Source organism: Cervus elaphus, chromosome 21 (assembly GCF_910594005.1).
Source record: "Cervus elaphus chromosome 21, mCerEla1.1, whole genome shotgun sequence".
NCBI classification, from domain to species: Eukaryota; Metazoa; Chordata; class Mammalia; order Artiodactyla; family Cervidae; genus Cervus; species Cervus elaphus.
This window is the reverse complement of record NC_057835.1, coordinates 10940233-10967446: the sequence shown is the minus strand read 5'-3', so window position 1 is coordinate 10967446 and position 27214 is coordinate 10940233. Positions and strand designations below refer to the sequence as shown.

The following is a 27214-nucleotide window of genomic DNA, read 5'->3' as shown; positions in this document are numbered from 1 at the left end:
AGCTTTACTGTAATTTTTAAAATTGGAGCATACAGTCCTCCAACTTTGTTCTTCCTTTAGATAGTTCTGGCTAGCCTAGATTCTTTGGATTTCCATGTAAATTTTAGGATCAACTTGTCTATTGCTGCAAGAGGCCAGCTGGAATTTTAATAGGGATTTCCTTGATTCTGTAGATCATTTATGTGTGTGTAGGGGGAGTTATTGTCATAAAAACAATGTTAGGTCCTCCTATCCATGAACATGGGATATCTTTCCTTTTACTTAGAGTTTTTAAAATATATTCCAATATTACTTTGTACTTTTCAGTGTATAGATCTTACGTTTATTTTGTTAATTTACTTCTAAGTATGCTATTCTTTTTGATGCTATTCTAAATGGAATCTTTTTTTTTTATTCTTAAAATGCTCATTGTTAGTGTAAAGAAATACAACTGATTTTTGTATATTAATCTTGTATCCTGCAACTATACTAAACTCTTTTATTGGCTCTAATAATGTTTTTGTGGATTCTTTGTGATTTTCTGTACATAGGATTATGCCATCTGTAAACAAATTATTTTGTTTCTTCTCTTCCAATCTGAATACCATTAATCAAAAGTGGCAGAAGTATATATCCTGTCTTGTTCCTGGACTTAGGCTGACACTTTCAGTCTTTTACCATTATATATGGTATTAGCTATGGGTTTTCTTAGTTTGTTGGCTATTTCTATAATGAAAGTATGTTGGATTCGTCTGTCAAATTTTTTCTCGGTGTATTAAAATTACTATGTGATTTTTGTCTTTTATTCTATTATTATGGTATTATGTTAATTGATTTTCACACGGGTTAAACCAAGCTTTCAATCCTGGTACAAGTTCTGCTCAGTTCTTGTGTATATTTCCTTTTTTTATTGTTCATGCTGGTGGATTTGACTTCTTAACACTTTTTCAAGAGCTGTTGCATCTATATTCCTAAGAACACTCTTTTGCAGATTTCTTGTAATGTCTTTGGTTTTGGTATCAGGGCAACAATACTTACTTCATAGAATCAGTAAGGAGATGTCTCCTTCTTTTTAGTTTTTGGAAGTTTGTGAAGGATCACATTAATTCTTTTTTAATTGTTTGTGGAATTCTCCAGTGAAGCCCTGCAGACTTAGGCTTCTTTTTGCAGGACTTTTTTTTTTTTTAGTACTAATTTAGTGTTTTTACTTGTTACTAACTGTTCATATTTTCTGTTTCTTCTCTGTCAGTTTTGATGGTTTGTGTCTTTCTTGGCATTTGTCCGTGTCATCTAAGTTATCTAGCTTGTGGGCACACAGTTGTTCATAGCATTTTCAAAATATAAACCTGAATATGCAGCTCACTTTCTTAAAGACTTTTTAGTACCATAATTTCTAGACAGACATTTGATGTTATCTTTAAAATGACTTAAGTCTTTACTTGATTTGGTTTCTGCTTTCCTTTCCACTTAGAAGACCACTTCTCCCCTCTAGACTTCTTGTGGTTTAGCCATATAGCACTTCTTTCAGTTCCCTGGACACACTTTTACTCTGGATTTTAAAATATACTTTTCCCTCTGTCTAGAATACTTTACAGCATCTCTTCTGGTAACTGGTTCACTCACCCATAGATGACATTTCTTATAGAGAATCTACTTTTAACTGTCCATGGCTGAGTTAGATGGCCTTCCTTTTTGATCATATAGACCTGAACTTTCTTTTGATTGTAAAACAGACCGCACATGTATTTATTGCATGTCTTTCTTGACAGTTATTGAATGGAGTTGGGGATATTATTACGGAAAGGAGAGAAATCAAGGATAACTCCCAAAGTTTCTGAGCTGAATATTTTGAAAATAATGTAAGAGCAGGTTTTCAAGAATAAGATAATGTATTCAGTTTTGGAAATGCCGAATTTTGCAACTTGAACAACATCCAAATGAATATGTACAAAGAGCGTGTGAGCATGCTGTTCTTAGTTTCAGTAAAGCTGCCGTGTTGCCTCTTTGTCTTCTCCTTTCTCCTGTCAGACTGAGAGTCCTTGGCTGTAGGAACCATGCGTGCTCCCCTGGGTTTTGTTCGTTGGTACATCATTTATGCTTAGTAACTACAAGTTGATTGAGTTGTAAATAATAATGCCCATATATCAGTTACATGATATTTTAATTTTATTATAAATAATTCACTTGGAAAGTATGCCCAAGAGAAGGAGTTATGACTGACCATAGAAAATTTTAGTTTAGGGGAAAAATACTGTTTGAGTTTTTCCCTTTATAACGATTCATTGATACCTTTTCATTTCAATAGACTCAAATCTTATTTTATGTATTTTAACTATTTTTCATACACTTTTCTATTAAAAATTGTTTATTTCTTGTCCTAAATGCTTTGCTTTCTTCTCTTTTGTGTAGGACTATAATGATGAAATCAGGCAGGCACAGCTTCAGGAATTAACTTATTTGAATGGTGGTTCCGAAAATGCCGATGTCCCAGTGGTTCGAGGGAAACCTACCTTACGTACAAGAGGTGTACCAACCCCAGCAATAACCAGGTAGGTGTGATTAATTGACTTGCCTTGTTGTTGTTAGAATGGGGTGTCATGGCAACAGTTTTCCTTTTTTCTTTATTAACAGGTAAGCAGGTCTACCAGTGTGTTGATACAAAGCCTATGGGAATGCTTTCTGGCAATATGGTATCATATTAAGAGGATTCATTTGGACTGCAGTATTCTTGGGCTTCCCTGGTGGCAGGAGATGATGCCTGGATGGAGGAAATGGCAACCCACTCCAGTGGAAAAAATCCCATGAACCTAGGAAAAATTGGAAAACATAGAAACATTGGAAAATTCCCATGAACATAGGAACCTGGTGGGCCAAAGTCTGTGGGGTCACGAAGAGTCAGACACAACTGAGCGTGCACATTCCTGGGCTTAAATATGGCCTGTCCCACTTACTAGCTAATGGATGTAGATAAGTTTATTTAATCACTCTCATGCTATTAACCCCTTAATTCTTTAAAATGTAAGCGATAGCTTTGATGAACAAATGGACATCGTAGAAGCTTGTGTTTCCTTTTGAGTGCAGATGGTATCAAGCTAGTTCAGTGCCACGTCTCCAGTGGTGAGCAGTGTCAGGTACCAGATAAATGTCCCCATGCCTGTTCTCTTTTTATTTCATGTAGATGCTCTGTAGTATCTGATACTCCGGATCTTGTCCAGGCACACTGAAATTTTATTTTTGTCTCGAACTAATGATTCATGACCCTTTTAAACATGAAAAATGTTTTAATGAATTGTAAGTCAGTTGAAGAAAACTGTAGATTGAGATACGACTCTCAAACCTATTTGAGAATTATTTTTAATTTTTGAATTTTTGCCCTTTAGTCACACAGATTTTTTTTTTTTTTTTTACTAATGACTGCATGTATTTTTTCAGGTAGTTTTGCATAAAGTAATTTTAAATAGGCTTATTCCATGTAACCAAGTGCATTTGGAGGAATAACAAGTCAGTTCCCCTGGGGGGTGTTGCGGATCAGCACCCTGTCAGAGCAGTTACAGACAGGTGTTATTGCAGTATAAAATAAGCACAGACCTGGGCATGGCACCAGGTGGGTTTTCTCTATAAAACAGGCTAATAATAATAGGATTGCTGCAGATGATTTAATGAAATAATTGATGTAGCTGTTCAGTAAATGGTAAATTTCTTTCATTTCCATTTCTCCTAATGTTAAATAATTTACTTGAAATCATAAAAAATTACATACTTGCTATATCAGTTTCCTGTGGCTGTTGCAGTGAATTACTACCAATTTGGTGGCTTTAAGCAGTAGAATTTGGTCGCAGCTCTGGAGACTAGATGTCTGCAGTCAGCTAAAGGAGGCCACAGCCTGGGTGTTTGACAGCTCTCCCCTGGGAGGTGGTAGCAGGAATCCTTTTCCTGACCCTTCCAGCTTCTGGGCCTGTGGGCTGTCCTTGCCTTGAGGCCCTATCTGCTCTCTCTTGTTCTTCCCCTGGTCTGGCTCAGCGCCGTTGGCCCACCTCATGCAGGGGAGCGTGTGCCTATATTTAGAGCCCACCTGGACTGTCACACCTGCCAAGGCCCATTTTACCCCTTGGATGGAGAGCACAGAGCTTGGGCAGGGTCTTCGGTTTAGGGGATGCTCTGTCCCCATCAGACCGGTCATTCTTACTGAAGATAATTTCTAATCTGGTTGTCATGTTTTCAGTTAAGTAGAAAATGTTACCTTATGAACAGGCAGGAAGGCAGAAACTTTCTGTTCGGAGAGTGTAATGTCTAGAGAAACCCCTCCATCCACCCAGATGAAAAATTATTCTTGATGACAACATATACATTGCTTACTGTTTTAAGCTTTTCCGTTGCCTTGGTGGTTGATATTCTTGGATAGGATTGCTGTTGAGTTCACAGTCAGAGCCCGTGGTTTAGTGTGTGGAGTCATGGCTGGCTGTTCTGACTGAACACCTTCACGAGGGTACTTCTGGACGCTGCTTCCTCCCTCGTGTGAGGTGAGGGCTTCCATGGCACCGCATCTTCCAGACACTCTTGTTAAACAGGATTAAATTCATGTTCCTCTAAGAGGCATACAGTGTCCTTCTGTATTGTTCTTAAGACCTGTCTCCCGATTGGTCTTTATTCATTACATTGCCGTGTTTCCTGTGTTTGGCACCTAGCCCCACCACTGGGTCGAAGTGTGTGCTCCCCACTTCCAGGCCTTTGTTCACATTGTTCCTGCATCTGCAGTCCTCTCTCTGCGTCTCACCTGTTGAAATCCTACTTGTCTGCACACCCCATCTTACTTCAGCACGCACTCACAGTGCGCCCGCTGCTGGCCGAGGACTTCCTGAGCATATTACAGAGTTCGGCTAGGGTAAGCCTCAGCAGCAGCCCTGTGAGGTGGGTGCTATTCTGCTCGTCACCGTGTCATGAATGAGGACAGCGGGCAGGGAACCCGGGGGAATGCGGGCACTCTGGTTCCGGAAACCTGCCTCTCCCTCTCTTTGAGCCTCCCCTTCGGTTTTCATTCAGAATCTTGTTTTTTTCTTCCACCCATTCTTCCCTTGCCATTTTTCCATAGAAATTTCATTCTGTCAATTTTGTTATGTTTTAATTAAAGCGCAATTAATACAAACTATGATGAGAAATTTGTATTTTTACTACTTTCCCTCATCAGATCATATAGTAACTTACTGTAAGTTAATATTCACCTAACAGAATAAAAGTTAATTGATACAGAAAGTATTAGGGTAGAAAATTACAAAAATCCTAAGAGTGAGATTGATATACAAAAAGATGCATGTTATTTTGTAAGGTTGGCAAAATTGGTCTTCAGGTTATGCTTTGACCTTTCTAGTGGCCAAAGCTGAGGGAAATACAGTTATAGAATTCATGATGTCTAAATGGCTAAAAACAGTCATAAAATGAAAGACAAATGTACTTACTGCATCCTCACACTTTAGTCCTGGGACCGTTGGAAGGTCCGAGGTGGATCTTCACCACACCCAACCCCTTGGAAGTCATTTTGATTTTAGCTCTAAAATTATCCGTAAATCTATTTTTCTTTGATCACCTTTCTCATTCTGCATTCCAGCCAGACTGGTCTCTTTTCTGTTCCTCAAACGGGCCAGCCCAGTCTCTCTCCATGTCCCTGGCCTTCCCTCCTCCTCCTTGGAAGGCCTGTCTGCAGTCGCCTGCCCGCCCCTCAGCACCTTGCTCTTAGCACACCCGGGCACCTTTCCGAGAAGCCTTTGCCGTCTCCTTCTTTGAAAGGGCCACCCTGTAGCCCAGAAGCCAGTCCACACACCCTTCTCGGTTACATAGCAGCATTTATCAAACTGAATTTACCTTTCTGACTTGTTCACATTTTCATTGGTGACTCCTTCAGTTCAGTTCAGTCGTTCAGTCATGTCCAACTCTGCGACCCCATGAATCGCAGCACGCCAGGCCTCCTTGTCCATCACCAACTCCCAGAGTCCACCCAAACCCATGTCCATCGAGTCGGTGACGCCATCCAGCCATCTCATCCTCTGTCGTCCCCTTCTCCTCCTGCCCCCAATCCCTCCCAGCATTAGGGTCTTTTCCAATGAATCAATTCTTCGCATGTAGTGGCCAAAGTATTGGAGTTTCAACTTCAGCATCAGTCCTTCCAATGAACACCCAGGACTGATCTCCTTTAGGATGGACTGGTTGGATCTCCTTGCAGTCCAAGGGACTCTCAAGAGTCTTTTGCAACACCACAGTTCAAAAGCATCAATTCTTTGGCACTCAGCTTTCTTTATAGTTCAACTCTCACATCCATACATGACCACTGGAAAAACCATAGCCTTGACTAGACGGACCTTTGTTGGCAAAGTAATGTTTCTGCTTTTTAATATGCTATCTAGGTGGGTCATAACTTTCCTTCCAAGGCGTAAGCATCTTTTAATTTCATGGCTGCAGTCACCATCTGCAGTGATTTTGGAGCCCAAAAAAATAAAGTCTGACACTGTGTCCACTGTTTCCCCATCTATTTCCCATGAAATGATGGGACCAGATGCCATGATCTTAGTTTTCTGAATGTTGAGCTTTAAGCCAACTTTTTCACTCTCCTCTTTCACGTTCATCAAGAGGCTTTTTAGTTCCTCTTCACTTTCTGCCATAAGGGGGTATCATCTGCATATCTGAGGTTATTGGTATTTCTCCCGGCAATCTTGATTCCAGCTTGTGCTTCTTCCAGCCCAGTGTTTCTCATGATGTACTCTGCATATAAGTTAAATAAGCAGGGTGACAATATATAGCCTTGACATACTCCTTTTCCTATTTGGAACCAGTCTATTGGTCCATGTCCAGTTCTAATTGTTGCTTCCTGACTGCATATAGGTTTCTCAAGAGGCAGGTCAGATGGTCTGGTATGCCCATCTCTTTCAGAATTTTCCACAGTTTGTTGTGTTCCACACAGTCAAAGGCTTTGGCATAGTCAATAAAGCAGAAATAGATGTTTTTCTGTATGTCCCTTGCTTTTTTGATGATCGAGCAGATGTTGGCAATTTGATCTGGTTCCTCTGCCTTTTCTAAAACCATCTTGAACATCTGGAAGTTCACGGTTCATGTATTGCTGAAGCCTGGCTTGGAAAATTTTGAGTATTACTTTACTAGCGTGTGAGATGAGTGCAATTGTGCGATAGTTTGAGCATTCTTTGGGATTGCCTTTCTTTGGGATTGGAATGAAAACTGACCTTTTCCAGTCCTGTGACCACTGCTGGGTTTTCTACATTTGCTGGCATATTGAGTGCAGCACTTTCACAGCATCATCTTTCAGGATTTGGAATAGCTCAACTGGAATTCCATCACCTCCACTAGCTTTGTTAGTAGTGATGCTTTCTAAGGCCCACTTGACTTCACATTCCAGGATATCTGGCTCTAGGTGAGTGATCCTTAGTATAATGTGACTCCTTAGTGTAATGTAAAACCTTAAAGGACCTTGTGTCTCTAATACATGACATATAGGACTCACTCAGGAAATAAATGTTGAGTGAATTCAGTACACTTACAGATTCTTTAGACTCTTCTGATGGAGTGTTGACATTTACAGTATTGCTAGTGTGGCTCTTGTCTGCCCCGTGACTGATTGGCTGTGGAGTCGCCTGCTGGGACTGGTCACACGGATGGCACCACTGGGAAATGTCTCAGTGGAGCAGGTCATTCCTGGAATCTTCTTGCATGTTCCCCACTGTTCTCACTTTAGGATACCTTTCTGCTAAAAGATGTAAATGATCTAAAATTAAATCCTGCCATAGGGAGTAATACATATTTTAATAAAACCTTTTCATTCAGTTTCAGATGAGAGGACTAAACTTACTCCTTTCTTACTAGGAGATAAGCAAGTTGCTTTTTTTCCAGTCTACCCCATGCTGACTGTGATACGTCACTTCAGTCCTTGCAAGGATCCCAGCAGAGAAGTGTCAGGGAAATTAGGATTGACGCCACTCCAGGCAAACTTCCGTTTAGTTTTATGTTTTTCTCCACAGGGTTTCTACCCCTTGTTTTGCTGCTGCCTGGATGGTCTGGGTGAGACAGATCTGAGCCCTCAAGGATGCCCCATTCCTTCCACTCTGCAGGACAGCCGGCTGGTTCTGTTTAGCTTTTCCACTGGCCTTGTCTCTGACCCCTCTGGCCCTGACCCCGAGTAGCAGGCAGTGTTCTCTCCTTGCATTTGTTACCAGAGACAGCGGGGGAAAAAAGTGAATACAGCCTGTCTCTCTAGGTAGTAAATACACATTCACCAGTGTTGGATGCTACACGTGGTAGGTTTGTTTCAACTTAGGACATGAGGCTGACCTTGTCAACTCAAGACCTTCTATCAAATGGGGGAAGTTTCAGCTCCGGTCTCTTCACATATCTTGCATTCCTCTCTCTCTTCTCTTCCTGGATGGCAGTCTCAGGTTAGAGCTTCTGACTGCACTTGCCAGTCTTTGTGCTTTGTGCAGGAGCCTCAGCACATTTGCAGACTTCTGTGAAGAGTGGACCTGTCCTGGGGCCACCGCGGAGATCTGCAGCTTCCAGACGCTGCATGAACTGTCAGCATGTGGTGATCACTTGTCGTCTTAACATTAGATCCTGCCCCACTGATATTAATGATACCGTGTTTTTATACGGCTGGCACCTCAGTAGCTGCTGATAAATTCTAGCCACAGTCGCGTTGACGAGTGGGCACTACGTAAGTTCTCAACCACGGAATCAGACAGAACGTGATCACCCTCATTTTCACATCAATACTAACCTTCACGTGGTACCTATTCTCTTTTTAAAATGGATTATGAATAATATCACAGATGATGAAGATTGTTTTAATGACAAAAATGATATACCTTTCTCCACAGTAGGGGAAGTTATGAGAAATGTTATCAGGAAAACTGAGTAGTTAAAATATGGGCCATAAATATTTCACCAACATATGACATGATTTACATTAATCTACCAATCTATATTAAAAAGTCCTTTTTTATTATTAAGGAAAGGCTGGAAATAGGAAAAAATGATGATCTATTTCTTTTTATACTAAATTATAAGTTTCCAGTTGGAGAAAAAAGTCGTTAATTTGGGATGGTATATAAATTGTTTGATTCCCTCCTGGATTTGCCTGCTGAGGACCTTGTACCACCTGACCTGTCAGAACTGTCTCGCCCCTGCCTCCTTCCTTCCAACTCTGTGTGTCTACTGTCCATGCCCTTGAAGCCCAGGCGGTGATCAGGACACACGAGCTCCTCGCTGCAGGCAGAGGCTGGAGGACTTTCCCTGGAAATGAGCTTCTCTGCTGTCTTGCCGTAAGCGCAGAACTATCCCCGTGTCCTCAGCACCCCCTGCTCTTCCTCCCTCCTGCTCTCTGAGTTATTACAGCCACACTAGAGTTGATTCAGGAGAGACAGGAGAAAAACCTGTGGTTTCTTTTGAAATCACCTTAGTAGGTTTGGGGAAGGCAAACAACATGGCAAACAATGAGAAAACTTCCAGCTAGAACCTGTCTTGTAAATGCCAGCCTGGAACGGAGCACAGTTCTCCTGGTCACAGCACCAGAGCACCCTGGTTCTTCAAAAGTTTAATCAGTTTTTTTCCTCTTTGAACATGAAGTCAGTTTCTGGTGTTAGGTCATTTAATGTCACATGTTTCCTGAGCTCTTTCTGTGACAGGAAGTGAAGTTACACAGATGGTGACTAAGTCATTGTCCAGCCGTTCAGGGATCATGAGAGGAAAGTCAGAGCAGCGAGTAGTGATGGCAGACTGGCTGAAAAGAGGACGAGGGGTATGAGGAAGAGTGAAGTGAAATAGAAATGAAGATGGGGAGCGTGCACACCGACACACTCAGGAGAGGGAAGTCATCCCACACAGAGGGGCCAGGGCTTGAAAGCAGGGAAAATGGCGCCACATGCCTGGAATTGGGCTGTGGCTACAGGAGAATCACAGTCACCCGGGCCCCTCCTAGTGGGTGGTCTCAGCGGACTTCCCTCACTAAGCCTAGTTTCTTCATCAGTGAAATGAGAACAGAACATTGAGCACACAGTAATTCAAATCCTACTTAATGTTTTTAACTGTCCATTGAAGCTTAGACTATGGGATAATTCCTTTCCTGATTACTCAGAATGACCCCTCACTAAAAATTGAAGTCCTGTAGCACAGATACTTCTTACAGTTTCTCCTCCATCATCAGTTGAGCAGGAGAGTTTTCTTGTCCCTATATGGTCAAGCTGGGTCCACAGATTATTGTTTATGTGTGCAGAGAGCATGTCCTAAGGATCACTAATTTACTGAGCTCACAGGCAGGATGTGGGGCTCATGCCACCACTGTTTCATAATTTGGGGACATGTCTCATGTTTTTGTTGCATGGTTTTGTTGCTCAGCAAGCCTACTTGGTTTTGTGCTTAAGCAAACCTGCTTTCTTGGGAAATCGTTAACTGACAGGAGTCTCCCATATTTTTTTTTATGGATTCTTAGAATCACCTAGTGGGATTAACTGTTTAATTCCTTGTTTTGTCCCTTCACTCTGTCCCTATCAGATGAATCACAGGGGAAGGAAGAGAGATAGCCAGCAGGTTTCATAACAGGTCTGTAACCTCTGGATCCAAGCCACACACAGCAGCACTTGAGAGCTTGCTGGACATGCAGTCTCAGTCCCAGCCTAGACCTCCTGATGTTGACGCTGCCCTGAGACCAGGCCCATGTGCTGTGGGTGCGCAGTACAGTGTGAGAGGAGAAGAGGGCCCAGCCCCATGTGTCAGGATCTGCAGAGGTGCTCCGGGTGAAAGCTGTCCCAGTCCTCTCTTCACAACTTCAGTCTCCCTCGCCCTGGCGGTTTCTTATGTTTAGTCTGAGGGATTGAGACCTTAGGCTACATTTACTTTTACCTTCTGTCTGGCCTCTCATTCCCTTCTCAACCTCTGGCAAGAAAAAAAAATCTCTATGATTACACTTGACTCTTAGAAGCACACACCATCAGAGATGAAGAAATGCTGTCACACGTGTCAGGGATTCTGTGGGAAAGTAAAGCACCCCTCAGGTCATTACTGCGTCAAGGCTGATCCCCGGATGGATCTCAGCAAGGCCTTTTCTCACTGTGACACCGGCTAGACCTTGACTAGATCCACAGGCCCCTGCTATGATCAGCTGTAGGCCCTTCTCTTCCTGAGGCCCAGGCCTTACCCAGCTAATAATGCTGGAGCTGGCTTGAGCTAATTTATCAAATTCATTGTTTTGTTCTGTACTTTTGCTTCTCATAAAATATGTAGACAAAAGCCAAACACTGTGATATACATTTATACCCTTATTCTACCACACTGCATTACTGCTGCTACATGTATAGAAGGTACATAAACGTGCTGCTGCCGAACGTGTAAGATGAGACCTAATGCAAGTTGTGCCTTCTGCTGTCTCTCTCTCCTCACTCTTCGGTCAGCAACCAGAAGGACAGTATTGAGGACAGAGTCCACAGGTGACCACCACTTACTGAGTGCCTGTTTTTGCTTGGGCACTTGATATAGTTGTAACGCTCACAACTATTCCACGAGAGCTGGATCTTGTTTACTGGTTCTGTGGATGGAAAGCCCAGGCTCAGCAACCCAGTGATCTCAGGACTAGATCTGAGTATTGAGGCTATTGTGTGTTGAACCCAAAGCATGGGCTTTTTCATCATATCCTAAAACCTCTTACTAACATATAAACTAAATAATTAGTTCCTAATGGATCAATAACTTTTTGTATTCATTCAAAGCACGGTTCCCATGGAAAAAAAACTTATTTCAATTATTTTCATATCTGACTTGTAAAACCAGAAATCAACATCACTGTGCTGAAAAATGCAAACACACAGAACCATTACAATCACACACATTCACCAGCTTATGAAACTGTGTACTCAGATAGGTTAGGTTTCTGCTTTTCCATTATCCCTGTTCTGAGCAGTGCAGCACCCAGTCCTATCAATTTGAAGCAACTTTTCAAGTAAAAAATAAACGAGTTCCCATTGATTATCATTATAAATCTCATCTCACAGACGCCTTTTCTGCTCTCACCGCGTGTCATCAATCCTGCCGTTAGCTCTGCCCTGAGCTTGATCTGCAGCACTGGGTGAGCGCGCACGGCGGTGCAGCGGGATGTGCGTGCTGGCCGTGCCTCTGTCATGACTTCCCTCGCCAAGCGCCTGGTACAGCACTAAGGCCGTGCTGCTTCACACCCTTCCTGTGGGGTTTCAGACTCTTAGAGACGAATCTTCAAAGTGTCTTTTGTAGATAAGGGTCCCGAGCTACACGCATCAAATGACTCGTCTGAAACTCTATCACAGGTTCTTTAGTGTGATTCCTAAACCCAGTGGGCACATAACCTCACAGTGTCAGTGCTCATGGGAGAGAATTGTGAGGTTCTTAAATACAAATTTATGTTTTCAACTTAAAAGACCTGAATTTATACAAAGTATTGAATATTTTGTGATTGAATAGTGCCTTGGATGACAGGGGTGGGATATGAGATAAAGAAGCAGGAGCCTTAATTAGTTTGATTATACACAGAGTGACTGACATAGCACAGATGCATCAGATGTATCAGGAGTAGAAACTATTCTCTAATTACACCGAAGATTTTTTAGGTATATAATGGAGATAAAAAGATGAGTAAAACTAAAGATATGATTTCTGTCAATACAGTTCAGAGAGATTGAAATTTGTTTAAGTGGTTTTGAGCAGGAAATGTGCTGAATACTGTGTGTGCCCTGCGCCATTTTTCCTTCCCCATAACACCAGGAAAAGAGCTCTTACGGTTGAGGAAACTGTGCCGGGAAGTTCAGACCCTTGATGCGTTTGAATGTTAACTGGAGGGCAGGTTAAATAACCACAGTCAGGAATTGCATTCAGATCTGAATCCAGCGTCCTTCTTCTTGACCACCAATTTTACTGCACCAATTTTTATGGCCTAGTATTTAAATATATATATATATACACATATATATATATATATCTAATTTACAATACTTAACAAATGGATGGATAACACAGGTTCCCTAAAGGTGAAAGTCATATTTTTTTTTTCATGATTTTGACAGTTTTGAGGAGTACCAATCAGGTTCTTTGTAAAATGTTCCTTGTTTGGGATTTGTCTAATATTTTTCAGATTAGCCCAGGCTTATTAGTTTGGGGAACAAAAACCATAGGGTAAATAGATATTTTTATTATGTCATATCATGGAAACATACTATTTGCATGGCTTATCACTGTTAGCCACTTACCAAAATTTCAGTTATTCATTGCAGTTTATAGCAAAGCAGTTGACTTACGAACTTTGTATTCCAAGACTGTGTTTCATGTGCTTATTAGTTCTGGTTTACTGTTTGCTTGTATAGTTGCTTTTTTTTATCTTGATCTGGGTGGTTCTTTGGAAACTTTTACAGAGAAATGATGTCACCTGCAAACAAAGTTTTGTTTCTTCGTCCACAGTCTTGAAAGTTTTATTTCCTTTTTGTGCCTCATTAAGTTAGGTAGGACTTCTAATACAATAGGAATGGTGAGGCTGGACATCCATGCCTTCTTCCTAATCTTAAGGGGAAGCATTCAATCTCTCACCATTTGATGTGTTATTAGTTGTAGGTTTTTTGTAGATGTTCTTTTTTAACCTGAGTGAATATATATCCATTTGCTGAGATTTTTTTAAATCATGAATGACCTTGTATTTCATTGAATGCTGCTTGATCTTAAGGTTTGATCTTAAGATTTTTCTTCTTAAGCCTTCTTGGTGTGATGGATGGATCACATTGATTCTCATTAATGTTGAAGCAACCTTCAAGTGAAAGTCGCTCAGTTGTGTCCAGCTTTTTGCGACCCCATGGACTATATAGTCCATGGAATTCTCCAGGCCAGAATACTGAAGTGGGTAGCCATTCCCTTTTCCAGGGGATCTTCACAACCCAGGGATCAAACTCAGGTCTCCTGTGTTGTAGGCAGATTCTTTACCAGCTGAGCTATCAGTTGAAGTAGGCTTGCATACTTGGAATAAGTCTTACTTGGTCGTGATGTGTTTAATATATTATTAAATTCAATTTGCTTCTATTTTTTAGGATTTTTGCATCTTTGTTCATGGGAGATACTGATTTATAAATTTTTATTTCCATTTTATAATATCTTTAATGTCTTTTGCTTCTCCTTGGACCGCACGTCTCTTCCTCGGGAGGTCAGAGACCACCTAGCCCAGCCCTGTCACCCTTCTCAGCCTCCCTGTCTCCCAACACCTTGGCCAGTCGTGTTGGACTTAGAAAAAAAATTCTTGGGAGACACCTCCTGTGATAGGTCCCCATGAGGGCTCAAGGCCAGGTTGGGGCCGGTCACTTTTGTAACCCCTGGTGGCTCAGGCCAGGCCCAGCCTGTAATGCAGAAGTAATTTTCAGGAGGCATTTCCAAGGACCAGCTGCGGGGAACGTGTTGGGAGAGGTTCCCTCTGATTTTACTTCCTGGTAGATAATGTGGAAAACTGATACAATTTCTTCTCAGTATTTGATAGATTTTGCCAGTGAATCCTCTGGATCTGATGCTTTCTTTTTTGAAAGATTATTATCAATTAAATTTCTTTTTTGAAAGATTATTATCAAATAAATTTCTTTAATAAATACATTTGTGTATTTCGAGGAATTAATCCAGTTCACCTAAATTAACAAATATGTGGGCCTAGAGTTGTTCGTAATCTTCCTGTTTTTATCTTTAATGTCCTTGAGATCAGTAGTGTGACCCCCTCTTTCATTTCTGATATTGTTTTTCCTTGTTTAGCCTGTCTAGAGGTTTGTTAATTATATTGATCCTTTCAAAGAGTTGGCTTTTGGTTTTGTTAATTTTCTCTGTTTTTTGTGAGATTTGCATTTTCAGCTGTGTATTCACTATTCTAGTCAAACTAAAGAAGAAGGAGAGAACTGGTGTACAGGCAGCCACATCAGCTGCTCTGTTCTCCTTGTTTGCAGGACGTTGTCCACAGGAGGTAGGCCTGGCTGGGCCTGTATTTTCCAGTAAAGCTAAATGTCTGTCCTCATTTCTTCATAGGACTTGCACCCTTGCTCAGGTTTTGGCTGCCTCCTTCCTTCTTCTCTTGACTTGAAGTCTCATATTTTATGTTAGAAATACATGACTATGTTGCATTCTACTTCAGAAAATATGTTTCTTTCACTTGAGAACTGTGCTTTCCATCCTGTGTAGTAGATATGTTATTTGAGAAAGTCCATTCTGTTCCCTCTTTTCTGGAATCTGGTGTGTATTTTGGTCCTGGGTTTGCCGTCTGTGTGTTCTCAGCCAGCCATAAGATCCCTGCGGGGCTCTGTTTTCTTGTCCACAGTCGGGCCAGTAAGGCCCAGGTCGCAGTGTTGGAGTGAGGACTGGCTGAGACTGGTGGGGCGTGATGGCCCTAGGGGATGCAGCCTCCCCGGATGTCAGCTTCCTGTTCTGGGTCCCAAAGAGGAACCAATGCTGGGGCTTCTTTGACGTTACCATGTTTATTATCACTGGACTAGGTGCTTGAATGATTGAAGTTCCTTTCTTTAGGTAGATAATCTGTTCCTGACTTGCTTTAGTTTTTTCTTTGCATATAGTGTCCTTATTTCTTTTTACAGATTTATGGAACATTGATTTTCATGAGGTGTTAGTGCATGTGAACACTGGAATACTGGAGAACACCATGCAAATTCTTAATGTGACTTTCTTGCTTGTAGGGGCAGGGGAGGAGTCTCAGCCCGGCCGGTGGGAGTCGGGGTACCACGGGGGACGCCAGCTTCCAGGGGCGTCCTCTCCACCCGAGGGCCAGTGAGTCGCGGAAGAGGACTACTCACTCCCAGAGCACGAGGAGTGCCCCCAACTGGGTACAGACCTCCACCGCCGCCCCCGACGCAGGAGACCTATGGAGACTATGTAAGTGAAGGTGCTTTAATGGCCTGTGATGCAGACAGTGTCAGGCGTGTGATGCAGACCAGTATCCCTCACCCTGCTCAAATTGAGCTCTTTAGCATTTACTGAGTGCTAAATAAGTACTTGGTATCAGAGACACAGAAAATGTGAAAGAAATAACCTTCTTTGTCAAATAACTATGGCGGTGAATTTGGGTGGTGGGGAGGCTCAAGCCTAGGACCGAGGAGACGTGCTGGCAGGCTGTCACACAGGCTTGTGACACAGCGTTCATCCACTACAGGTTGCCTCTGAGTGATTCAGTCCTTTAAAAAATAATTGCCTGCATATAACAAGTCGTTTTTACCCTTAAGTGTTTCCTCTTAGACTCTGCTGCTGAATATGGATTCTTAGTGGAAATTCTTTTTCAGTGAAGAAAATAAAAGTTTCTAGTTTTTTTAATTAATGCAAATCAGTTTTTCCATTTATCATTCAGTAATTCTTTGATACGGTCCACAGACTTACTTAACATAAGAGAAAGAAAATACATCTATGGAAAATGGGCAGCAGGGGGTGGGAGCATTGGTTTCTTTAACAAGAATACAGAACCCCTGGGATTCTTTCTATGACTTTCTATTTTAACATAAAGTAGGAAAATAAGTACTGGATAGATGTGTCATATTAGTCATTGAAAGTATTAATATTAAAAGAAGATTATATCAACCGTTGTCAAAGAAAGGGAAGCAGTGCCAGTCCTCCGGTTCCCAAAGCACTAGATTTCCACGTTGGCCTTAATTGAGGTCTCCTGCTTGGAGCTCAGCACCTCTTTGCACAGTTTCTGGAAGTCTGACATAATCCCTGGCCACAGACAACTTCTTCCGTGTCATCTGCAGCCACTGGAAAGATCTGAGCCCTTGTCCTGGTCACCTTGAACTTCTGGTAGCTCCTTAAGTGTACTGAGTCCCCTTAGGCTTCCAGAGCTCTGCTCACGCAGCGGTCTCTGCCTTGAGAGCGCCTCTCTGTCCTCGGAGCGTTTCCTGTCTGTCCTTGCAGATTCAGGTCAGCTGTTACTGGTGCCTACCTGCTGGGTGTCCCCACAGCCTCCCGCTGGACTGGGTGCTGAGGGTAAGGGCCGAGAGCTGTGCCCCCTTATACTCCGCAGAGACGGTGCACTGGGAGCTCAGTGAAGTATACTTTAAACATAAATTCATTATGGACAGTTTCACCACTTGGCCATTCAGTTGGGGAAGGACGGGCCTCTGTCTCATCTCTGTGTTCCTTACAGTTGGATGTGGTCCTGTTTGCTAGTCTTCTTACCAAACTGGCAGTTGGGCCTCACACTCACCCACAAGGGCTGAGTCTTGTGAGGGTGGCAGAGACTGTTGTGAAGGGAAGCAAATGTTGTAAAATTCCTTTGAGGTAGCCTGGTGTCTGCTCTTTGCCACCTCAGCGTCCCTGGAGACCTCGTAGGCTTGACTGCTGTAGACGTGCTGGATGGCGTCTTCATCATCATCGGGCCGTTGTGTGGATCCTGACCCCGCTGTGCCGTAACATGGGATGAGTCGGGAGGGGACTTAGCTTTGTTGGCTTCATAATCTGCCTGTTTCAGAAAGACCTAGTGCCTTCTTTCCATACATTAATTCATCTTTCTACTCAACGAGATGGATCGAATTCCTACAGTGTGAACCAGACGCACGTGTGTGTGTCTAAATGTTTACTCTAGTGAGTCTTGAGTGAAATTAGATGAATACAAGTAGAAATTTCTTGAAAGATTAAAGTTTAGGGGAGCAAAAGGGAAAGAAATTCAAGGCACTTGGTTTTCTAAGCTTAATTCTGCTATTTGTTGATAAATGATGGGAAAAGCACTGAAACAATTGACTTGCAAATATTCTGTTAATAACCCCTGTTCCTATCCACTGCAACAGGGAGGGGATAGTGGCCTCCCCAGCGGAACCCGCATGTCCTTTCAGGAGCAGATGAGGGTGGAGGCTCTGAAGGAGGATGGAGCCTTCACTGGGTGAGCCCACACTCACGCCTGGCTTTCCCCAGACATTCAGTGTAATTCCTGAGGCTGCATTTCCCACCCAGGGCCTTCCTTATGCTGCCTGACCACAGAGTGGCCTTTAGAGAGCAGATGGCCACGCTGGTGGTCCTGGATATAATTGGCCATTGGTCTTAACCTTTTGAGATTCTAAAGGTTACTTACACTGGCTGCTTAGCTTTGCAGCATGGGAAGGGAAAAAGTATTCTTTTTTGTTTGTTTGCTTGCTTATTTCTAGGATTTTCGATCAGGTGGGTATACTACAGGATATCTAACTTAGAAAAAGCTGGATTCTCTAACCTCCCAAGTGGGTATTCATTCTTGTGACAAGTGGGAAACTTGAAAGTGGTCTCCTTAGAGTATACTAAAGTAATTACTCCATTGATGGAATAATCATAAATTAGACTCTAAATCCCATGAGAGTAGGGATCCGCCCCCCCCAACACACACACCCTGTTCACACCTTTGTATTCTCAGTTCAGTTCAGTCACTCAGTTGTGACTGAGTCACTTTGCTCCCCCATGGACTGTAGCACACCAGGCTTCCCTGTCCTTCACTGTCGGCCAGAGCCTGCTCAAACTCATGTCCATCGAGTCGGTGATGCCATCCAGCCATCTCATCCTCTGTCATCCCCTTCTCCTCCCGCCTTCAATCTTTCCCAGCGTCAGGGTCTTTTCCAGTGAGTCAGTTCTTCGCATTAGGTAGCCAAAGTACTGGAGTTTCAGCTTCAGCATCAGAATATCATTTATATTCTCAGCACCTAGTATGATGGCCAGCACATAGTTAGTCCTTAATAAATATTTGCAGAAAGAATCAACATTCTCAAGACTGAATTTTTTTAATTGCCACCTGTGGGGGACCCACCCCAAACTCTTTGTTGATTTTCATCTCTTAGCAGTTTATATCTAACTTGTTAGCAGTGTTGTGCAGTCTTCACTTAGTATATGTCTGTTTCTCAGAAGATAGTAGACTTTCCAGGAAAAGCATCATGTATCTTAGTCAGTTCATAGTCTCACTGGCACATTGTAAGCTCTCAGTGAATGTTTACTGGACTAGACAGCCCTGCACAGAGACCTGGTAAGTTTTCCCAGTGAAAGTTGCCATTGATCTTTTCCAAGCCAATTGCTGTAATCATCCCATGGGAAGAGTATGATAGCTGGCATTTGAAAAAAGATCGTCCCTTCATCATTCTCGTCTTCTAGGGTTAGGAGGGCAGTTGCAGATTACAGAGGTGGAAGGCTGATTCTGTGTAACTCCTGAAAATCACAGAATCACGTATTATAAATCTGATCTGAGCATAAGAATGAACTTTCAAGAAGGATGTAACATTTAATGAGAAACTGCTCTCCATGAGGTACCATCTTGCATGTTGTGCCATCTTGTTCTCACAGCCACTCAGAGGTATTGTGGTCCTGTTGTTAAGGTGTGGAGAGTTGTGTCTTTTCCCACGTCACAGGGTGGAGAGAGGGCGCAGACGGGGATCCACGACTCAGGGCCTGTGTTCTGTCTTGAGCAGCCAGTGCTGGATTGAGACCAGGCTCTACGAGCTGGCAGAGTCAGGTCCCCTCATCTTTCAGGAAAGTGCCACAGGCCCCGCACACTGCTCCCCGTGGAGGTGCAGTGAGGGAGATCAGGTCACCTCTGTGGCCCCTTCAGTTTACTCATTCTCTGGTTATCAGCTGCCTTCAGTAGGGAAAGGGAAACTGAAGACCAGTGAGACGAATGGGATGGGGTTAGGACTTAAAAAAAAAAATAAGGCATTATTATATGTATTGGCAAAAAATTGAACCAGCATTTTCACTTTAGGAATTTCTGGGCGTCTGTATCTCTAAAAAAGGCTTGTCATTCCTTTAGAACTCAAAAATGTAATTTTTAATGATTTCCTTGAAATACATTTGTGGTAACAAATGTTCTTTTTGTATAGAACTTGCTGGTTATATCTGACCCATGTGATTTATTTATTTTAATTTTCATTTAACATTTAGTATCTGAGGCCATTATTTCCAGAATAAAAGATGCAAGGAAGTCCTATCAGTTGCCTATTTAAATAAAAAAGAGATGAAACCCTGTTCTTTTAATCCTGCCACAACTGGTGCTTTTTTTTGAGAAACTATATATTTCAGTCCTTAGAATACTCAGTGTTCTTCAGATTATGTGTACTAAAATAAAGGTATTCCAGTGCAGTTTTAGGCCCAAGAAAAACTCAATTTACAATATATGTTAAAATTATTTTTATTAAATAGTTACCCATTATAAAAGTGGGCATAATAGTATGCATATTATGAAAGTGTTTCCTCTTAGCCCAAGCAAGAAAGCCTGATAATGTAAAAGTGTTTTCTTGTCGAAATGTGTCTATTGAAATTGGACTGATTTTTCTCAAGGTGAGTTGGTGAAAATGATCATTTATGATGTCATCTGGGCAGCTGTTCTTCATCAGAGTCACCGTCACAGATATCCCCTGAGCGTGTGTCACTGAGAAGAACCTCTGTTAGCAAATAAGTCTGATGGTGAGAACAGTATTGTCACTAAAGCATATAGAACTCACAGTGGCCATGTGAATAGCAGAGGTTAACCATCTCCGTGAACACTGGTCTTCTAAGAATAACTCAAAGAATGCAGTGCAATTCAACGTAGTTAGCTTTTTTCCAAAAAGGAAGAAAATGGATAATGGATGTGTTTTCATTCATTTGAGTATAAATTGGGGCTTTCTGCTCCACTTTTAACTTAGTAAAATCAGGCATAATTACAGTAACTTCTCATCTCTTTTTTGAGGACAAGAAGCAGTTTTTTCCCAAAATGACATTGATTCATTACTTATGTCCAAATAATTAAATAACTGACAAATAATTAGTATAACCCAGAATCTATTCAATGAGAACACTTTAACAATTCAAAATGTTGGTATCATTACACAAAAGGACCTGTTTGATGCTTCCTGGCAGAGTCCAATTTACATATGAATCTCTAAAGGGAGATCCATTTTGATGAATTGCTTTAGGTTCCACACACAAAGAAAACATAGAGTACAGAGGGCCCTCCATATCTGCAGGTCAACCAACTACTAATGGAACATTTTTTTTTTAATTCCAGAAATTTCTAAAATTGAAGTAAAACTTGAATTTGCCACATGTAGGCAATTATTTAAATAGTATTTACATTGCATTAGGTATTATAAATAATCCAGAGATGATTTAAGGTACAAGGATGGGGTAGGTAGGTGTTACGCAGATATTGTACCATCTTATATAGGAGCTTGAGCACCTGTGGGTTTTGGATCCAAGGGGGTCCTGGAACCAGCTCCTCGTGGCTACTGAGGGCCGACTGTTCCCTGGACACTCAGTCTGGTCACTTTATTTATCGTCTCTGAAGTCCTGTGCATGTCTATCCTGTCCCCTGACATTTGCGGATGAGTAGCCACCCCTCTGACCCTCTGTAGGGTCCCTTCCTGTTTTCCTCTCCGCGGCGCCTACAGCTCGGTGGAGGCTGAGGTGCAGCCCCCAGAGCCCAGGTGAGGGAACCCAGCGCCCAGGATCGCGTGCTTCCGTCTTCACTCCCTGCGTTCTCACAGTAGACACAGCTCACTTCCCCATAAGTAACAGGTCACCTCCATCACAGCGGCTTCCGGGAAGACGCCGTCCTCCTGCATCACAGCTCATGCTGTGACGACGTCCTCTCACAGAGCCCGCACCTTCCACACCTAGCAGTTAGCTGTCCATGTGTTTTCTCACGTCTGACTTCTCACAGACCTTAAATCTGTGTTACTCTTACTCCTACCACCTCACATATAGTAGTCCCTCAGTAAACGCTGGTTGTTGAGATGGATGGCCAGATGTGGCTGGATAGATGGACAGACAGACGATTGTCATCGCCTCCTCAGTCTCACCTTTGCTTGTGGTCCTCCCCTCCCCCTGGGTCCTTCCCTTAAGTAATGTGTTTTTCATATTACTTCTAGTCTGTACTTTCTGGCATCTAAAGCCTGATTGATACTACTGCTCGGCCATCCCTGGAGCGTGAGAACTAGTTTAGAAGTTTAGGAGGATAAAGTTGAGATTCTTCTGAGTGGTGTCTGAAGACTTTCTCGACAGCATCTTCAGCCTCTTAACTCCCTTTCCTTCCCACATTATCATTTTATTTCCATCGATCCCTCCACGGCAGTTTCTTAAACATAACAGGACTTGAACTGTGTGGCTTTGTACGTGCTCTTGGGTCTCTTCGAATGCCTTTTCTTGTTCTGTCCCTACCAGTTCTTGTTACTGTTTATTCTTCAGTCATGAAGCCTTCCTGGTCCTCATCAGGCATAGGCAGCAGCATCCTGGGTGCCCTGAAACCTGCCTCAGAGTCAACTTACTTGTCTTTGTCCCCGGTAGACTGGATTTCTTCAGGGCAGGGACTACATCATTTTTTAAAACATTAGTTTGCCCAGAGCCTATCATGACGTCTGATATTTTGGAGCTACTAAATAAACATGAGGTTGACTTTTACTAATGCCAACTACCTCTGTCATTCCATGTGTCATGCACACTGTTAAACATACTTCTATCATGAAGTCAATTGTAGCAAACATTTAATATGAACTAATAAATATGAAAGACAATGCAGTTTAATTAAAATACTATTATTCTGAGATGTAAAATACTCAGTTTCTAATCCTTTTTATTGTCTACATCACTATTTCTGTGTAAACTAACCTTTTTGGTTTCTTCATCTGCAAAATGCATGTATTTTACCTATAAATCAGAAGGATGGACCAGATGCTGTTCTAACATCTTTTCCAACTTTAAAATTCTGTAATTGATTGTTTTCTGAAACTGACTTGCTTTCCACTGTCACCCTAAACATGTTCTTTTAATAAGAAACTGTATTTTCATCAAATGGAAATCTTGATACTGAAAAGAGGGTCATAGAATAAACAAAGCAAGCATTCTAATGAGAGAAACAAACTAAAGGTGAATGGCTATGAATCTTTCAAATTCTGAAACAAATTTTGAAAAATAATTTTAAAAATGAAATATTTTTTCAAGTGCAAACTCACCTCTCAAGATGTATAAACTAAAATTGTCTTAGAAATTTTAATCATATAATTTTCCCCCTCATTTCATTATGATTGTGTCAGCCATCTATTCATAGGAGGTGTTTACCATTCACTAACATCCCTTGCTATCGTAATGTTGTGTGATCATTCTAAGCTTTTGAGCCTGAGCTGATGGGTTAATCACCTTTAAACATACGTACGGTGGAGCGTTCTCGATGAAGGTGTACGAGTTCATCAGACTATGAAAGCTCTTTCAGGTACTTGATATGCTCTGATTACCCAGCTGTATGATGTTTACTGAACAGAATGTGGAATTATCCGCAAACCACCCCATCTGGTGTGGGAGTGCCACCTTGAGCACGGTGTGGGGTGGCTGGCACACGGAGGGACTTGCGTGTGTGAGAGGAGACGCAGGCTCCTCGAGGCTGCGGGGGTGTAGGGAGTAGCAGAACCAGTTCGCCTGAGCAGAGCGCCCGGCGCTCTTCCCTGAAGGCCCTCTGCTCAGGCCCTGTGTGTGGACGATCGGATGTGCGGCGGGGCACGCTGCTGCCCCGTCCCCACAGCACTACCCAGGCAGTAGGGAGGAAGGGCGTCCTGGCCTGCACTGTGCCAGGACAGGCACCCGTCCCATGGCCTGTGCGCTGGAAAGGGGGTGAGCTGAGATCGCATCCCAGGCTCCCTAACCCGGAGTCTGAAGCTTTTATCCATAGTGTTCTAACTTGTATAATGTCATGACTTAGAAAGAAGGAGGAAATAGATGAGGAAAGAGTAGAAGCGCCGGAACTGGCAGCCCAGTCACAACTGTGTCAGCACCTCCCTCGCCGTGGGCCTTCCAAGGCGATGGCCGGTCACAACTGTGTCAGCACCTCCCTCGCCGTGGGCCTTCCAAGGCGATGGCCGGTCACAACTGTGTCAGCACCTCCCTCGCCGTGGGCCTTCCAAGGCGATGGCCGGTCACAACTGTGTCAGCACCTCCCTCGCCGTGGGCCTTCCAAGGCGATGGCCGGTCACAACTGTGTCAGCACCTCCCTCGCCGTGGGCCTTCCAAGGCGATGGCCGGTCACAACTGTGTCAGCACCTCCCTCGCCGTGGGCCTTCCAAGGCGATGGCCGGTCACAACTGTGTCAGCACCTCCCTCGCCGTGGGCCTTCCAAGGCGATGGCCGGTCACAACTGTGTCAGCACCTCCCTCGCCGTGGGCCTTCCAAGGCGATGGCCGGTCACAACTGTGTCAGCACCTCCCTCGCCGTGGGCCTTCCAAGGCGATGGCCGGTCACAACTGTGTCAGCACCTCCCTCGCCGTGGGCCTTCCAAGGCGATGGCCGGTCACAACTGTGTCAGCACCTCCCTCGCCGTGGGCCTTCCAAGGCGATGGCCGGTCACAACTGTGTCAGCACCTCCCTCGCCGTGGGCCTTCCAAGGCGATGGCCGGTCACAACTGTGTCAGCACCTCCCTCGCCGTGGGCCTTCCAAGGCGATGGCCGGTCACAACTGTGTCAGCACCTCCCTCGCCGTGGGCCTTCCAAGGCGATGGCCGATCACAACTGCGTGTCAGCACCTCCCTCGCCGTGGGCCTTCCAAGGCGATGGCCGATCACAACTGCATGTCAACATCTCCCTCGCCGTGGGCCTTCCAAGCCGATGGCCGATCACAACTGCATGTCAGCACCTCCCTAGCCATGGGCCTTCCAAGCCGATGGCCTGTCTCACTACTGCAGAGGTTCCCGAGCTTTCTAGGTGCTTCTCTGTGAGCGCATCAACTTCAGTCTAAAGGTCAGAAGTCACTGCTTTAATTTATTATATGTTTAGAAGGACAGCACCTGATGCAGATGGTTTCACTTGGAAACCATCAGAGAAGTATAGAATAGTACTCTTCTGTCTTCTAGTATTTTTCTGACTCAGTAAAGACAGAAAAACAGAGTACTCTTCAACTTCTAGAAGTTGATGGAAGAAAAGGAAGCTGCCATTTGTTGGGTATTTACAGAACATGTTAGTGTGCTGGGCACTTTACTCTATATCATCTTATTTAGTCCTCACTTCATCCCCGTGAAGTGATCTCCAGGCAGTTGAGAGAAGATAGCTAATTTTTCCTAAATCACACTTCCAGTTAGTGATAAAACCCACACGCCCTTACTTCCTCACAAGCACGTTTCTCAGCTGTTTGCATGGATCTGTCATATCCGGAAAACACCACCATGAGTTAACACTTCCTAGTGGCATGCCACTGGTCTGGGCAGAGCTGGAATGTAAAGCCGGGCAGTCTGGCTTGAGAGCCTCACTCTTAGCCAAGACCCAGTGCTTCCTGGACAAGCCAGTTTCATCTAATTTAAAACTCTGTATTTGCAAACAGAGGAATTATCAAATGAAGGGGAAAATTATTTCATCACTTCAGACATACGGGTTGTTATATGAAACTTACTAGAGCAAGCAGTCCATGACTGAGTAATTTACCGGTGTCACTAGTTCTTCTGCAACTAGTATTTCCTCATGGGACTTCTTATGTTGGTTAACCTAACCCAGGTTTGAAGAGTCATAGAGACAGTTTGAATGGGAGAAACCTAAACTTTGTGTTGTACATGTAGGCCACCTTTTCTCCCTATTCTCTAGATCAGGCTCATTAAAGCTGTAGAAGAAACTTGTCTCCAGAAAACACTACACAGACAGTGTCCTTGTCTGTAAAATGGCACCACGGGGAACACTGTTTTTCCATCTGCCCAAAGAATAAACCCTTCTGAAGTATAGTCAATTAGGAACATCAGTGAAAGCCTTTAGGGAAAAACCAAATATATCTTTAAAATGTACATGTCATTTTTTAATATAGCTTTTGTTTAAAGACTCAGTGAAAGCATTCCTCATTCTTCTGAGAGCTCACCTGAAGTTTTAATTATGTGACTAGTCTGGGAGTTTGAGTACGATGAGAGTTCTACTGACGCAGATTTTCCCATTGCAGTGACTGCTGGTATAATTTTTTGACAGTTAACTAATCTCTAAACTGCTTCAATTATCTTGTTTTCCATAGCGAGAAATTTAATTAAAACAGTACAGATTGTGAAAAGGTTATTTATGAAAATGCATTTTAAATGTGAATTGAAAAGCCTAGGGACACCTTTTTATTTTAGATAAAAAGATGAAGGTTCTGTAATTTTTTTATCTCCATTTTACCAGAAGCAAGAATAAGTGCAGTGTGCAATTTACTTGAAATGTCTATCAGGTGCTTCACAAGTCTGTCTCTTTCCTAAACTGCTTGAAAAGTTGACCTATTTTAGAAATGCAAAACTTTAGAAAATAATTTCAGATTTTAAACTTCTGAATATGAAGGGATTTTGTTTTTCCTTCTCACTTTAAGCAAAAACAACCCCAGAAAAGTGCTTTGTTCATGAAGCAGAGGACTCTGAAATGACAGTGTCTCTGAGGCCTGGAAAGCAGATCCTGCCTCGCTAATGAGGAAGGTTATCTGAGCTAGCATGATGGATGCGTCCTAGCCCTCAGGTGGGTTAGTCCTGAGGCATTAGATTAGTCCTCTGTTACAATGAATTTCCTACAGGAACCTGCCATCTTAGTGTTATCGTTTCCTCGAGCCTTTAATCAGCTTGCGTAGAGCTCAGTCCTGCCTGCAAGTAGATCGTAGTCTACAGAGGACCCGTTGAAGCCTTCCACAATCCCCTGTATGCACCAGGGGCTCCCTCTCTATTATTTGGATCCATGTGTGTACATCCTAGTTAGGGTGCTCACCTTGGAGTGATAGGGTCACTCCTTTACTTGTCAGTTTTCCTGTTTTATTCTAAGCTGATGATAGGGCCATGCCTTTTTATCCACAGGCCCCGCATCGAGTGTGTAATCAGTGTTTGATTTCTTGACATGGAAACAAAGTACAGTGACTCTTCAGGATAAGAACACCTGCAGTTGACTTACATGAGTATTTAGGGGGACATCTAGAGATACCCTCATAGTGCGACATTATCTTGGGGATCCTCAGTATAGGGTCAGGCAATGTATCACAGTGGTTAAAAGCAAGGTCGGGAACCAGACTGACTAGTTTCAAATCCCTGCTGTGCCTTTAATTGCTGTGTGGCCTTCAGCAAGTTGCTTAACTACTTTATACCTCAATTACTGATCTGTAAATGGAAATATTAGTGCTTATCACATAGGACTTTTAGGAACTATTCAATGCTATTCACACCCACCAGGAAGATTACAGTTAAAACAATCAAGTGTTAACTGGAATGGGGTGCTGTAGGAATTCTTACCCACTGCTGTGGGAATGTCAGTCCATACAGCT

General features: G+C 43.0%; 1 protein-coding gene across 2 annotated transcripts in view; it reads left to right on the top strand.

The window, feature by feature from the left end:
* KHDRBS3 (KH RNA binding domain containing, signal transduction associated 3) overlaps positions 1 to 27214 on the top strand; it is a 156567-nt gene that overhangs the window by 88026 nt on the left and 41327 nt on the right. For both annotated transcript variants that reach the window (XR_006336416.1, XM_043880231.1), the window contains exons 5-6: positions 2389 to 2528; positions 15696 to 15891. Coding sequence is in view for 1 of the 2 variants with exons in the window: in XM_043880231.1 (XP_043736166.1) it covers positions 2389 to 2528; positions 15696 to 15891 (336 nt within the window). In the remaining variant the exon portion in view is untranslated. The remainder of the gene's footprint in view (positions 1 to 2388; positions 2529 to 15695; positions 15892 to 27214) is intronic.